The sequence below is a fragment of the Nesoenas mayeri genome (assembly GCF_963082525.1).
Source record: "Nesoenas mayeri genome assembly, chromosome: Z".
NCBI lineage: Eukaryota > Metazoa > Chordata > Aves > Columbiformes > Columbidae > Nesoenas > Nesoenas mayeri.
In genome coordinates this window covers 65206053-65221399 of record NC_137542.1, presented here as the reverse complement: position 1 = coordinate 65221399, position 15347 = coordinate 65206053, and the positions used below count along the sequence as shown (strand labels likewise).

Genomic DNA, 15347 nt, shown 5'->3' with positions numbered 1-15347 from the left:
TAATGTAGATGTAGCAAATGTCTCCATACACTTACTGTTGGCTTGCGTTAGGAAATTAGCTTAGTCATATATTTGTTTGTAAATTGGGGAATTAAATTCTTCAGTAGCTCTTTGTGCTGAGGTAGGCTGCTGGGTTGTTTTACCTCTGCAATCATCCAGTGGCATATTTTCTCAGTATCTTTCACTGCATGTGAAGATTTCCTAGGGAACACTGGGCGTGATGTGATCACAAGGATAGGTCCTTTGTGGGCCAGACAGCATTTTTTGTCAGCCCTCATGCACTGGTCCACACCAGCTCTTGGTTCTTGAGCCTCCTAGAATCAAGAGCTAAACACCCCTCCTAGTTACCTGAATCTTGCTTAGTTCTTCAGAAACACAAGAAATTGTGGTCTACCTAAAATCATATGAGTCCGTATGTTCTCAAGAGGCCTACTGTGAGCTGACGTATCTATAAGATTACTTCCTCGTGTTCAAATCAATCAGGTCCCCATCAGATACACCTAAAGCTCTCTTAGCTTCTTTTCGTCAGAACTCTGTACAAACAGGGTTTCTTTTGCTCTTTCTCCTGTAATTTAGGAACCCTTAAGAGGCCTGATTCATGCTTGCCTTTGCCAGTTCTAGGATCTAACTGACGTAGCTACCAGTCTGTCAGCTGCGTGCTCCTCATCCAGTTTAAATGCTCCTTTGCAAAAATTGTCTTTCTGATGGGTATCAACTGGCATAATTAGAGAATGAAATTAGGTTCTTGTAACTCACTGGAATAAAGTATTGGTAGAATATCCTACTGAGTTTACTGTAATAATATCTACCTGCAGCATAAAGTAACCCATCAGACTCTTTTCTATCCTTACAGCCACAAACATGGGATAAATCAAGCTCTACATGTCATACGCTTTCAGAGCGCTTTTTTATTTGTACCAGATAAATCAATTATTTGTGGAAAGCCTGGCAATATCTTTTTGGAAATTCTTCAGCTGGATCATTCAACACATTAAAAGTTTGTTACTATAATGAATGGATGAGAGTCTTGGCAATGCTCTAGCATGCATAAGAGTATTCCCATACCTGAGACAAAATGGGCAAGGAGACTACTGAATTCCTCCTGTGCCTGTTGCTCCTACCTCAATTTAAGGAGAGCTGTTTACACACTTTATTTAACCAGCTGTCTTTAGGATCTTTCAAACATCACTCTGTGACTGAGGAGGCTGCAGGGAAGTCACCGTGAGTGACCTGAATCCATATGGGCAGACTCAGAGAAGAAAAAGGACTTCTTAACATTCAGTAGCTTTGTTTAGACGGTTTAAGAAAACCCCTGTGTGGATCTGATAACTGTCTGTCCTCCCATGAGCTTTTGAGTCTGTCTCAACTACAATTCGTTTGTAAGTGAGGACTGATAGCTGGTCAAGCTAATCTGTTTGATGGGCCTTGAGTACAAGGTTGAATAAAGTCATAAAAAGGACAGAATTTTCATATTACTACTTCTGGTTAAAGTCAAAGGAGCATCTGCAGAGGCTAGGCAGGAGGAACACATGCAATTTGTAGTCTCAGCACAGACAAACATCTCAGCTAGCTTTAGTTATACTGAAGAACTACTTGGCTTCTTTATAGGGTGTGTCTGCAACATCCTGTTTTTCTATATAGATGTACACAATGAGGAGAAATTAGAAGCAAGAGGATGAACACATCCATTTTTGCACATTGAAATTACTTCTTCCCTCCCTTTAAAATAATAAACCTTCCAACTTATCTTTATTTACACAGACCTATCCACCTTGGCATCAAGTTTTTTTCTCTTCATAAGAAACAGTATTTGTGTCTGCAGGGTACTGAATTTGTTAGCAGATTTCTTGAAAACAGGTATTACAGTGCACATTCTTGCTTTATAATGGGTGCATAATACTCAGTAAAGCAAAATAACTGACTTTTTGCCTCTTGGCACCAGTTCAGCCAAATATTTAAGCACACTAAACTTCTGAACTCATGAGAACTCCCAGAGATCTGAATAGAATTTTGAAAGCCTTTTGTATTAGTTTCTTTCAAAAAAATGAATGTAGAATATAGAAAAAAGAAATTTTGCACAAAAGTACTAATTTTTCTGTTACTTCAGTGTTTTATCTTTCCCCCCCATTTTATTATGTACTGCCCTCATTAGTTTTTGGTGCTGTGTGCCCTTGTATAAAACACTTGTTGTCCTGTAAAGGAGAAATTAAAGTTGTGCTGTGACTGAGTCAGCTTTCCCTAGCATGAACCTCCTAGGTTGCTTTTCTTCATAAATCTCAGTGTGGGTGGCATGCTGGAGCAGGGCAGAAAAGAGATAAGACATGGAAGTGGAAGAGGTAGGAGGAACACAACTTACAAGACTGTACAAGTACTGCAGTTTGAAATTGTAGAAAGCTTGTGAACATTCCGGACACTCTTGCAGGTAAGGAAAGCACACTGCAGTAATTCTGCAAAGCCTGGATCATGCATACCATGCACAGTGCAGTGTTTTTCATGGAAGCCAGGATAAACCCATATGCCTGTGTGGTACAATACAGAGCAGTACACAGGTACTATCGAGTCCCACTGCCCATGAGTTTGTGCTAGCAAAGCACCAAACCTGGCTTGTGAAAGAGACCAAAAAGCGGTGGCACAGTGCCATACCGGTGGGACCGGGCTGCTTCCTGCTCTACAGAAAGCTTCTTTGCCATGAGGTCATAGATCCCCTAATGGTGCTCAGTTGCACAATGTGGTGCGTGTTTTACCATCACTTGCACCTTTGGAGCTGCCTGGGGTCGGTTAGTGTCCAGCAGGACTTACGTCACTCTAGTCCTCTCCTCTCACAGAAATATGGGCTATGAGTTTGGTGGAGCTGCACCTGAGCAATGCTGCAGACTTGTTCGTGGTCTCCTTTCTTGGTTCTTCTTATACAATCACGCCTGTGTTTTCCCTCCCATGCAGCAGGAAAGGACACTACTATAAATACTGTACTTAGAATAAACTCTTGCTCTTAGCAAACTCAGTCCAGATACAAGCATTCAAGTTGGCAGTGTGAGTTAGTTTTAAACACAGTGGATTCATTCTGACGAGATCATTTAATGAGAGAGAAAGAAAAGCGTTGCTCATGTGAGGAGTTCAAATGGGTGAAATTATTAGTAGTTTGGAAACAGAATTTTACACTCAACTAATTCCTAGTAAAAAGTAACTGAGAAACATTTTTAGCAGTTACATGTGAATGCACATAATAACTGATTCCACTACCTATAATAAGAGCACAAATACTTTTTCTGGAATTAAAGTTTTCTCATAATGATTAACTGATTTTTTCTGTTAAAAAAAGGCAGGAAGATTTTTTTTTTTCTCTTACAGGAGAATTCCCATGTCAAAGGCAATGTCCAGAAAGTGCTTCTTAGTAGTTCTACTCATAGCAAACACTGAGTCAGTATTTATTCAATTCCATTTTGTTACTATTTTGCAAAAGTCAAGCATCTAGCAGTTGTATCCATTTTTGATTCCTTTCTGAACATCTGCTCCATGCTGAAATCGGTCAGACTCCTGAGACTTTTTAAAAGCTGACAGAGGGGATTTCATTTTTTTCTCTAGAAACTGCAAAGAATCACATGTTTTGTAGACTGAGCTCCCTTGGTTTCATGCTGACAGCACCATTCGTACCATGACAGTCTTGCTGAGCAGAAACAGATGTCATGGGCTCACTGGCCAGTTTCCTGTCTCAAGGAGGAGTTTCTGATAAGGTCCAGTTTTTCATATTGGGATTTCTTTAAGGCTGTATTCCATTGAAGAGAAGGAAAGCTCAATTAAATTGAATTAAGCACTTAGCTCTTCAGAGAACTTTTTTCTCCCATGGAGCCTCATTGCTAGGTCTCTATGTTACCATCCAGACTTCAGAGCGGAGTTTATAAGCTAAAGCTGTACTCAAAGCCTTAGAACCTAAGCCTGTGTGTGGGGTCACCTCCAGTGCAACTTCTTAACAGTCATTTTACTTCTCAAAAGAAGATTCTTTAATACCTCATAGTGCACACACATTTGGGATGGCTGTGGTAGTACATCTGTAACTTGCATGCTATTGATGGTTTTAACAGTGGCAGTAATTTTGTATCTTGATCACTACAATAACCTACTTGCAGCACCTGCAAATATGTGGTGAAAAATTCCAGCTTTGCATGCTACCTGTTTTGTGTATTTGTTAAAGGTGCATTTACTGTCCTTGTTCACCAGTGAATTCTGCATCAGTGGCAGTTCACTCCATGGTGAATTAGAGAGACTAGGCTAAAGTGCAGTGTCCACGGAAAGTGTCCTTACACCTTCTGCCCATAGTGGACAGGATTATCACATTAGTTTCGAAGGCAAAGGCAGACTCAGCAAGGAGCCGTGCTGGCTATTTTTGCTTTGCTGACTCCCTGAAGAGCAGGGAGGAGGCAGAGGCGTCTGCAGCCCTTTCTCAGAGAGCTGGAGCAGAGCTGGGCTGCAGCTGTTGGTCTGCTCACAAGTGCACGTCAACTCCGCGCTGCTCCCCTGGCTCTGTAGCTGGCTATGGAGATACACACGTTAATTTACTTTTACCCCTGCGACTGCTGAATCAGTTGCCTGTTGGGGCTGGGGCACAGATTAGTCTACCATCGTTCTGTAAGTACTTCAAAAAGTGCTGCCTTTTAGGTATGTTGCACAAGGTGCCTGTAACATTTGACAGAGGCATTGCAGAGCCTGTGTGCAGGTAAATGCCTCTGTATGGAACATGGAGCTGTGTGTTTGCACCGTGACCTACAGGTGGCAACGAGGAGTGTAAATTACAGGGCAGCACTGTATCTGTGCTCCAGAGCCAGAGTTCCCCAGTGAGTGTTGTGACTGCCCTTGAGATGGAGAAAGCCTTTACAAGTCTACTTCTACAGGAATTAGAAGAACTCCAGTGAACTTGAAGGGCCTGAAGGGAGATACAGAGTTCTTAAATTGTTTGTGTTAGGAATTTAAAGCTAAAGGGCTGACCTTCTGCACAATAGTTCATGTCCTCGGAGTATAGTGGTGATTGTGCTGAACTTGTCTGTATTCCATGTAGCTCAAGTAAGTTTCTAGTATATATGGTTGCCATGTGTTACAAGGCATGAGCAAGGTATGTTGTGTTTATAGGAACTCGCCTTTAAGCTGGGGTAATTTTTAGTTCTTGCTATTGACAGATGTCAAACATGGGGAAAAGCCAATGTGAGACCAGGAGGCAGGAGAGAATATTGGAACAGTTAGTTGGCACTACAATTGTGTCGCATGGATGCCAGGAGGTTCCATTGATAGAAAGGGAATTTGAATTGTCCTGCATAGAACTTAACAAGGAGACGATTTCCATAATCATCCTCAGAACTATTGCCAGCTAAAAAAATCCACCTGAATTACCAGTTTTCCAAACAGCAGCTACCCCTGAGCACCAGACCTTGATTCAGTGTACCTTTAGTCTGCCTGCAGAACCATTTTAGAGTTAAAACTTTGCAGCGGTGGAGAGGAAGCAAAACCAAAGAAGCCAAATGTTTTTAGAGTCTTTGTAGCTAAAGTGTCTTCAGATGCTTTTTTGTTTATTGGTTTCTGTTACTATGATCTTTTTTCTGTCAGATGTAGCATACTAGAAAGCAGAAAGAAAAGGAACTTGTTGTCTAGTAACTGTTTTTTTCCTGCCCTGTGCTCCTGACAGCCTCTCTGCTAGCCATGCCAATTTACATCTTATCTTAGAGAAATGTCCTGGTTATCTGTGTTGTGTATGAGGGCTAAGCATTCCACTGCTTTTTGCTTAATAAATTAAAGATGAGGAAGGAGTAACACTGTAATACTTGACCGTATAAGGGTGGTGACGGCTGTTTTAGTTCTGCTCCTTGCACAATATGCAGTTGAAGCCTTTTAAGGGAAGGTGGTGCAGACAGAGTGAAAACATCCAGAAGCAGAACATTCATTTCACATTATAGTTGGTGCCAGTGCTGGTGCTCTCATTGCTACTGCTGTGAATTTGTCACAGGCTGTTGGAGTTTCGTAGTTAAAAAGGAAAGATTTACAGATGAGGCTGAAGAAAAAAGTTAAAACCATTTAGTTCATGGCTCCTGTATCTTAATAAATAATAAGAATGAAGAGGGAACTGACCAAATGTGAGCTGAACTAAACTCCTAAAGTTGAGAAATGGAACAAAAAAGAGCCCTTCAGCATCAAGAAGAGACCACAGAGAGAAATGGAAACATACAGTGAGAAAAGGATAGGGACTCATTGGCTAAAAAGCCAATGTATAGTATGTCTAAATTTTAAATAAAGTTTAAAAAAAAAGTTTCTTTGCAAAAGAAATTTGAATGTTAAAGAAGGAATGAGATTGCTAATTCAAATGATTGGATGGAAACAATACTGTGGCAGCATGACATCAGTCCTGGATGTCATCTTAGTACTTCAGAAGAAAGAACCAAAATTTTAGGTCTGGTTGCAACTACACTTAGTAAGTCCATCAAGGCAATGACCATATTATATGGTTAGATAATAGCAAAAGCAGGATCTCTAATAAAGGGATGGAAAAATAAATTTAAGCAAACATAAGTCAGTTGTTTTGACCTCAGAAATGTCCAGAGTGTTACAAAAATTTTTAAGCAACTCAGGCAGTAAAATGTCAAATAAAACACATTTGTATGCCAAGGTTAGGCTGTGTAAAGACTGTTATTTTCAGCTAGAGAAATGGTTTCTTGATAAATAAGATGCAGATCTCTATGAGATACTAATTCTTTATGTCAAGAAATACTACCAAAGTGGAAAAACTAGTTTTGTTTGTCTCAGTCAAACCATAGGCTTGTCTTTAAAATAAAATATTATTCAGGCCTTAAATCAAATGAGACTTTTATCAGCTGAAGATTATATAACACAGTCTGCTTCAGTTGCATAAGTACAGATTTAGAAGACCCAGTGTGAAACCTTTTTCTTCTGTAACTAGTAAGTCTGAAAGAAACCATTACAGAGGCTTGATCTCTTGTGAAATGATGATACCACTCACTATCCTTTGGTGGCCCACATGCCTGTCCCACAAATCCCTTCAATTCCTGTTTGTTAGGGCCAGAGAATGCTTACCCTTCTGCAGAACTAGGCTTGTTGCTCTCTGAACTATGGCAGCTCAGGGCTGGCTCCACAGGGAGGAGCAGGATTGAAACAAAAAATTGTCTGTGAAACACCAGGCTGTGTTTTGAAGCCTGCTCACCCAAGTGTGAGCATCCTTCATGTATGCAGCTGATACCTACAGGTGGTGGAAGACAAGAGAGAGAAGCACAAGTGATAGCAGCAAAGAAGCTGCTAGGAAAGTCACTAAAGAAAGTGATTCTTTTGTTAGTATCTCTTTCATCCTCCAAGTTAAGGTGACAGAATGAATGTGATGCTGCAGTTCACCCTGGCCACCATTTCACCTACAATGCAGAACACCAGCAAGTCACTGACATGAAGGCTGTCAAAGGAAGCCCTTCCCCCCAGTGTCGTGACCTTTACCTTTGTGATGAACAGGCATCACAGCGTTGGCAGGATAATTTTGTTTGATTGACTGATCTGTTCTCAAAAGTCATAAAAGTTTAACCGGGCACAAGAAAGTTAGCTTGCTGCTGTCCATGTGTTGTATCTGAATGATGTGTATACATCAGAACTTTGTGGCATTGTAGAGAACAGGTTGGAGCTAACTTCCCTCTGACTTCTGCTAACGTTAAGTCAGGGTAGTTCTGCTGATGTCAGTGGTGTTTTGCTAGTGCAAAACCACAGTGACTCGGAGACACCTTCAAGGACCACTTTGCTTTATTAGCCCATCTGTGAAATATAGTCTTTGTCTCCACTGGGTGGAAAATTGAAGGAAAGATATCACAAAGATATTCCTTTAACCCTTTTAAATAAAATAACCTTTCCCCGCCTCTGTGATGGAAACTTATCTTTTTATGCAGTTTAAGCAGGATAATATTTTTATTGAAATGACAGGGAAAATCATCTGAGCTATCAGAAGTCCTGTACCTTCTGTTTTCCTAGTTAGGTGACATACATATGGCTATGAAGTGTAAGGAAGAAGATCTGGGATACTCATATGTGCAGCTATGAATTAAGTAGTCTGGTTGCCTGGTGGAGAACAAGAAGGTTTTCCACATCAGTCTGTTAAGGCTTTCAGAAGCAATTTTAGAATTAGCTGTTATATTTATTTTTTTCTGACAGGAAGTTTTCAAAAATCCTGATCTTCATTATGATTAGTGTGATCTTCATTATTACCTTTATCATTAACTGGCTGTCTCATGCTTTGATGAGACTTATTGTAGAGTTCAAGAATTGGTTTCACAGTTCTGTGTAGATACTAAACTCTCCAATAATTCTGTTTTCTATTGATGAATTAACTCAAAATGCTTCTCCTGGTCGTATTGTATGTGTTCTCCTTATGTTGCAATAAAAAATGGGTGGTCAGTTTATGTAGCGTGAGACTAGCTCTTCAAGATAGAAATGAGAGTGAAGTTGTCCAATAGGAGGGTAAACTTAGCTATATAACCTTACAGTAATTTATATTCTTATTTTAATGCAGTTTATTATCTGCCCATTTAAAACAGCTGCTCCATTTTTTTTTTAAATCACAAAATATAGTCTCAAATAATGTGTGTAATTGCAAAAAGTACAGTCCACTCTTCTTTGATTTTTTTTTTCTTTTTCCCTTTAATGAGTATTTCAGCATATTGGGAACATGAATACCTTTAGCTCTGATATGGGCATATAACTAAGGTGATTGCCCTTCAGTTTAGGTCCAAGTGTAAATACCCCATTTCCCAGTCTAGCAAGAGCTGACTAGTTCTACGCACAGACAGAAGAAACTTCACTGTGTAATCTCATTGATGTAGTGAGCGCTTACGCTGAGAGAAGGCAAGCAGGAGTACTGTTTGAAGTCAGTCCCATTAAATGTCTGTGGTGATAAGAACCAGAATGTCCATGGTTTGTTCTGTTCATTCTACATAGTTCATACTCATGGAGCATATAAACACAGGTATATCAACTGTGTGGTTAGACATAAATAGAATTCCTTTACTTCAAGCAGACTAGGAAAATGAACCTATTCATATAGCATTTTTTTTTTCCAGTTTTTAATTTGAATTACTCTGGAAGTATATTCCTTCCATCAAGTCAGGCCTTTTAACAGTTAGTACCTTCACCAAGAGAACTCAGAGACTGAGGTATTGCCCTTACAGGAGCACTACTACATCAGTATCTTGATGCTGGCGCCTTATACATATTTATGAAGACATAAAATTTACTCTGAAGAGTGAGACCTCTGCAAGATATAAACTCTTTGCAGCACCGATTCCAAAACTCACTTTCTGAGAGAAGTTGTATCCTGTCTGACCAAGAGATCTCATAGAGACAACAAAACCACTTGACTTTCCATTTCTAACTCTCCAGATTTAGGGACTTGGTGTAAACATATAGAGAGAAGAGCAAGTTAAAAAGCTGTGTATATACAGACTTGTTTGGGCTATCTTGGGAAGGTAAAAAACATCATCGCTTGTAATTAATTTATCTGTGATTTGTTATAGATAAACCAAAAAGCTTTAACATGGTTCACCAGCAATTGTTCTTGCAGAATTAAAGTTCCAGAAACCCTGATCCTAAGCATTTTCTACCTAGAATATTTCCTTAGTATCTTTCAAGCTTGTCATGAAGTCATATGCTGCATTAGGTAGTGCTGGAAATCTTCAGTGGTATATAGGAACTGATTTCTGAATTTTGGTCCACAAGTACCCTTTTGTACTCTTTTGAGTACCCTTTTACTGGCACTTTTAAAAAAGAAAAAAACCCGAACAATGTGACTACTTGGCGTAGCAGTGACTGCAGCTCTCATTTTGTCATTTTCTCTACAAGAGAGCAGACTGGCAAATGAAAAGTGAAAAAAAGAAGTTTTGATAAATGAAGATTTTTTTTCCACTTTCTCTGCACTGAAATCATACCAGTCATATTTCTTGTTTGAAAAGAAGTAGATGCATTAAAAAACCCTTCCCCTTTCCACATTTGATGTCTGTTTTCTCTGGCTTTGAAGATCTAGTAATTTCCCATTAACAGAATATTAATTTCCTTCCTCTGAGGGTATTTTCCTGTAGTTTGCATTGTTATTTGTTTGATCTGATGCAGCACATGATTTCTCTGAGTCTGCAGCTTTGAGAATTTTTTGCATCTTCCCATGGGAAAACCTCTCATGTTTCCCAGGGTGATCGTTCGCCATAAACATCAATAGGTCTCATAAAGGCACATTGTGCATTTCTTGAGACTTGTAGTAACGATTCTTTATTTCACTAAAATGACGATAAAAGAAAGAGTATGCCTTATTTTCACTGTGCTTCTGCTTACTCTGTTAAACCAAGAAAATGTTGCAAGGAGCAGTCTGTCATATTTCACTGTAAACCTTGTATTTATATGTTTATATCTATATTATGTTTGCTTATTTCTTTGAAGGGTTTAGTATAAAGTAAGCCAAGTGCCACTGGAATTAACATATGTATTTTCAGTGTATGCCTAGCGCACAGAAATCTTTAAAAACCATTAAAGCCCATAGAAGTTTTGGGGCTGGTCAAGACAGATTTGTCCGAGGCTGTTTGTCCTCAGACTCGAGGAATACAGAAAAGTGAAAGGGAAAGGATTTCCTTCTCCAAAACCAGTACAGGATGTAGGAACATTTCTGCAAGCAGAGATATTCCTGCTGTATTGTTAGGCTCCCTCAAGAGAATTGAGTTTGCTCTTCCAGCATGTTAGCCATTGTTTTCTGGTTGATTGTTTTCTGCTTTTGACAGTATGGTCCTGTTCCCAGCCTGCAGTTACTGTCACAGAGAGATTAAATCCTTTTATGTTCTTGACTTTTTGCAGAGCTAGCCAGAAACCTGTTTAGCTCTGCACTGTATAACCTCCCTTATTCAGCAGCATTTCTAAGGGCTAATAATATAGCTAGTGCTGTATAAACACAAGGACACATGAACTTGCCTCTACTTCTAAACTAGAGACATGAAAACTGAGTTTAGGATCAAACATTTTTATAATATTTCTCTCTACAGGTACCTCTTTAGATCTTTTCAAGTAAGAATTAGCAATTCTTACTCCATGTAAATTCAAACCCATTCTTTTTAGATGCCATATGTCACTACAAAAATGAACATCTGGGCTGAGTAGTAGGAGACTTGGATGGCAACCGATATTTACTACATTTTAAAAAGTGGATTTGAGGACTTAATATCACTGCTGATTAACTATTTAATTATTTCAGAGAGAGTACTTAATGGTTAAACTGTCATTTAGGTATATTTATGTACCAAGTATTGCAGGGTCAGTATTTGCATGTTTGGACAGTTCATTCTATCTACCTTACACACCTATTTTAAGACAAAGTGATGGGCTATCTGAAAATGGGTGTCTTTTGATTAGAGAGGTAACTGCTTTCGCCTTGTCATGTAACTTCTAGGTAGATTGTGTTAAGCATGTTGAATTCTGCTTTGATTGATCTGCTTTGCCTGGGCATGATTGATGTCAAAATTATGTGAATTGTCTTATATAAAGTATTCTTCTGTGGAAGTGGAATTTAGGAAGTGTTTGTCAGGTGTGATTGTTGTTGCAGCAGCTCTAGGGAGATCAGAAGGTCCTTTTTTAGTCAGATTGCTCAACTATATTTCAAGTCTTATTTTTCACATTGAAAAAAAACCAGTTTGCTCTGAAAATCCTAGCCACACCATGAAAACAAACAAATATAATTAGAAACCAGAAGAATGGTAGTATTCATTATGCATAAATCCACTTAGTAGTGGCTTCCTTCGAGAATTTGTAGTTTGTTTTTTTTTTTTTCTTTCTTCGTTTCTTCTTCTTTCTCATTTTTCGGTCCAAGAAAGGATTTTTTCTTTATAGTTTATAATAGGAAAAATGACCAGTGGGCAATCTGGGGAAGAGAAAGCACATCCAGCTTATATGGTGGTTTATTTTAGTTCTTGAAAATACTAGCAGATAAGCCAGCTGTTTGGGATTATTTCATATAGGTGCATCAGAGGAGACAGGGAAAGTAAGTTCAGACTCAGGTTGAGACTGGGAAAGCTTTTTAGGGGAGACGCTGCATGATGGAAACATTCCTGAATTGTCTTGGCTTTGAACATATGAACAGAAGCAAAAGTATCTTTCAAGCGTATCAGTGTTGGCCGCTTGGGTTTTTAAAGGAAGGTACTTCAACTTGATGCTTTAACTTTCATTAAAATATAAGAAAACTGTGTGTTTCTTCATAAGTAACAAGAGAAAGATACTGGTAAAACCTATTGGGCTGAGGTCCTACATTTTCCAAAATACCACATTTAGTGGGTTCTGGTTGAAGTCAGGTTCTGAAAAAAGGATTAGTTTTGAATACTGCTGTTGATCTGTTCAGCTGTCAGATGTAGCGAGACCTAGAATATTCCTTAGCTGATCTCAGACCATATATAAAAAAAGGACTGTCTCAATCATGTCATGTTTTACTGTGTCTTTTCCAGAGTGGCGAAAGTAATGAAGGTTCCTGTGTATGAAACACCAGCAGGATGGAGATATTTTTCCAATCTCATGGATTCTGGACGTTGCTCACTTTGTGGAGAGGAAAGCTTTGGCACTGGTAAGTAATACATAATAAAAAGTTTCCACAGACTTTTAATGGCAACTTTTAATTTTCCTGAGTGCCTCAAGTCAAAGCCAAAAGAATCAGCAAATTAACTCACTCTTGTGCTGAAACAGAGAACTGTCAGTTGTTCACATCTTAAGGTTCTTCTTGCAACTCTAGAGTCCATTACCTTGTGGTATGAAAAGTGTGGAACATAGACAGTCAGAACCCAGAGGCCGGTTTCTTACTGCTCGGACAGCTTTTGGAGGTGCCTGACACTCTCTTCTGAATTGAATATGATGCAGAAAGGTCTCACTGGTTCCACTGCAAGAGTCTTTTCACAGACTTCAGGAGCATTTGGAGGGATTTCGCCTGTATGGAAAGACCACATGGTTTTTCCTAATGTGATTCAGTGTACGAAGTATGAGGACTGGTATGTCTAATGGTATGTCAAACAGACCTGTTGCAGGCTTTCCTTTTTGGAACATCAGAATTACTCTTCATTAGAAGAAGTTCAGTTGTGTGTCAGCGTCTGTGATTTCCCTATTTCTCCCTTATCCATCCCAAGAAACAGTCAATGAGTAGAATGCAGAATGAAACACAAATTTGAGCACTCATGAATTCAGTACTGACAGGAAGCATAAGAACAAACTATTAAAAGATGTAGTCTGCAAATCTGCACAATGTGGGTTTGGTTTATGACAAAAACTGAATAAATTTCACAGTGTTTCTTTTGTTTCCTTCCTGGATTCTTTCTTCTTTTTGTTTATTATTGAGGTTATATTACAAGTGCTTTTGAATCAGCACATATCAGAATAGCTTAACCATTTGCCTGGTGAATAATTTATACTGTATTTTGATGTGAATTCCATGGAGTTCTTTATTTTGGTGTATAATTAGTTTGCTATAGCTTTTCATAGACAATAGTTTATCATCCAGTGAAACCTGGTTACAAATTTCATTTTGCTTTGATTAAGTCTAGTTTTAAGTTTGTTGGTTGAGGTTATTTAGCACAGAATGCTGCTTTTTTTAAAAAATGACGGTACCTTTAAGCCACAGACATACTGCTTTATGTGTTAGCCTGTCATTAACCTTTCTGTAACTATCTGAGTGGACTATGATGGAAGAACCAAAAATGTGTTAGATTTCTTTGGATGTGCATTTGTAAAATTCCTTCTGCTAATCCAAACCCAGATATTTCCATAAAACTTGGGTGGGTCTTGAGACATTGGTTTAACCTCATTAGCACCCAAATTATTTGGAAAAAACTCTTGCCTTCATCATGATGCTTGAGAAAAGGAAGTGTGGTTTTTGACTGGAAGGAGTTTGTAGGAGTTTGATGGTGAGTTCCCGTAGGTTGAAGGACATCTGGGTACCTTAATACACAGAGTGCAACATCTCCTAGTGCATGGAGTTTTATCTGTAGAGGTATGTAAAGCAAGCAGGGGTGACCTCTGTGTGCCATATGCTGTGACAAACCACTGCCTCAGGCCTGTTTCTAATGGAGAATTAAGGCTCCTAAACCATCTTCCTCTGGTGATGTTGAGTATGAGTCTTGCAGATGCTTTCTGCCTCAGGCAGAAGGGAAGAATGTTTGGTGGCTTCATATTAGGTTGGTGCAAAAATAATGGTGGTTTTGGACTGTGAATTTTAAATCGTTATAACTAGGCTCAAACACATCTTTATTAATCAAAATAGGAACCGTTACAGTCAACACATTTTTGCCAATGAGAAATAAGTTTGTTAATTCCTGGGGCATAAAAATCTGTGCCTTGAGATTTGACGAACTCTTGGAAACCTTTTTCTGCATCCTGCGGGTCATGGAAATGTTTTCCCTGCAAAAAGTTGTCAAGGTGCTTCAAGAAGTGGCAGTCGGTTGGCGACATGTCAGGTGAATATGGCGGATGAGGGAAAACTTTGTAGCCCAATTTGTTTAACTTTTTAAGTGTTGGTTGCGTGACGTGCGCTTGGGCATCGTCATGGAGAAGAATCTGGCCCTTTCTGTTGACCAGTGCTGGCTGCTGGCATTGCAGCTTTCAGTCCATCTCATCGGTTTGCTGAGCAGATGCTCAGATGGAATGGTTTTGCCGGGATTCAGAAAGCTGCAGTGGATCAGAGCGGCAGCAGACCACCAAACAGTGACCATGATCTATTCTTGGTGCCTGGTTGGCTTTGGGAAGTGCTTTGGAGGTTCTTCTCGGTCCACCCACTGAGCTGCTCATCACCAGTTGTCATATAAAATCCACTTATTGTCACATGTCACAATCCGATTGAGAAGTGGTTTGTTGTCATTGTGTAGAGTAAGAGACGCTGACATTTCAAAAAGACAATTTTTAAAATTTTTGTTCAGCTCATGAGGCACCCACTTATTGAGCATTTTCACCTTTCCAGTTTGCTTCAAATGCCAAATGACTGTAGAACACTTGATATTGAGTTCTTTGGCAACTTCTCATGTAGTTGTAAGAGGATCAGCTTCAATGATTAGTCTCCATTGGTCGTTGTAAGCTTCTGATACCCGGCCACTTCACTCCTGATCTTCAGGGCTCTTGTCTCCTTTGTGAAACTTTTTGCACCACCACTGCACTGTATATTCATCAACAGATCCTGGGCCAAATGGGTTGTTGATGTTAAGAGTTGTCTCTGCTGCCTTATGACCCATTTTGAACTTAACAAAGAAAATTGTTCAAATTTGCTTTGTGTCTAACATAATGTCTGTAATCTAAAATAAACAGAAAATAAAGAACAAGTTATA

General features: G+C 39.2%; 1 protein-coding gene across 1 annotated transcript in view; it reads left to right on the top strand.

Annotated features, from left to right (window-relative positions):
* Positions 1–15347, top strand: part of PGM5 (phosphoglucomutase 5) — a gene marked incomplete at both ends in the record, with an annotated part of 69571 nt that overhangs the window by 27455 nt on the left and 26769 nt on the right. The window contains one exon of the mRNA XM_080362791.1: positions 12495–12610. Within this exon, the coding sequence (XP_080218917.1) occupies positions 12495–12610 (116 nt within the window). The remainder of the gene's footprint in view (positions 1–12494; positions 12611–15347) is intronic.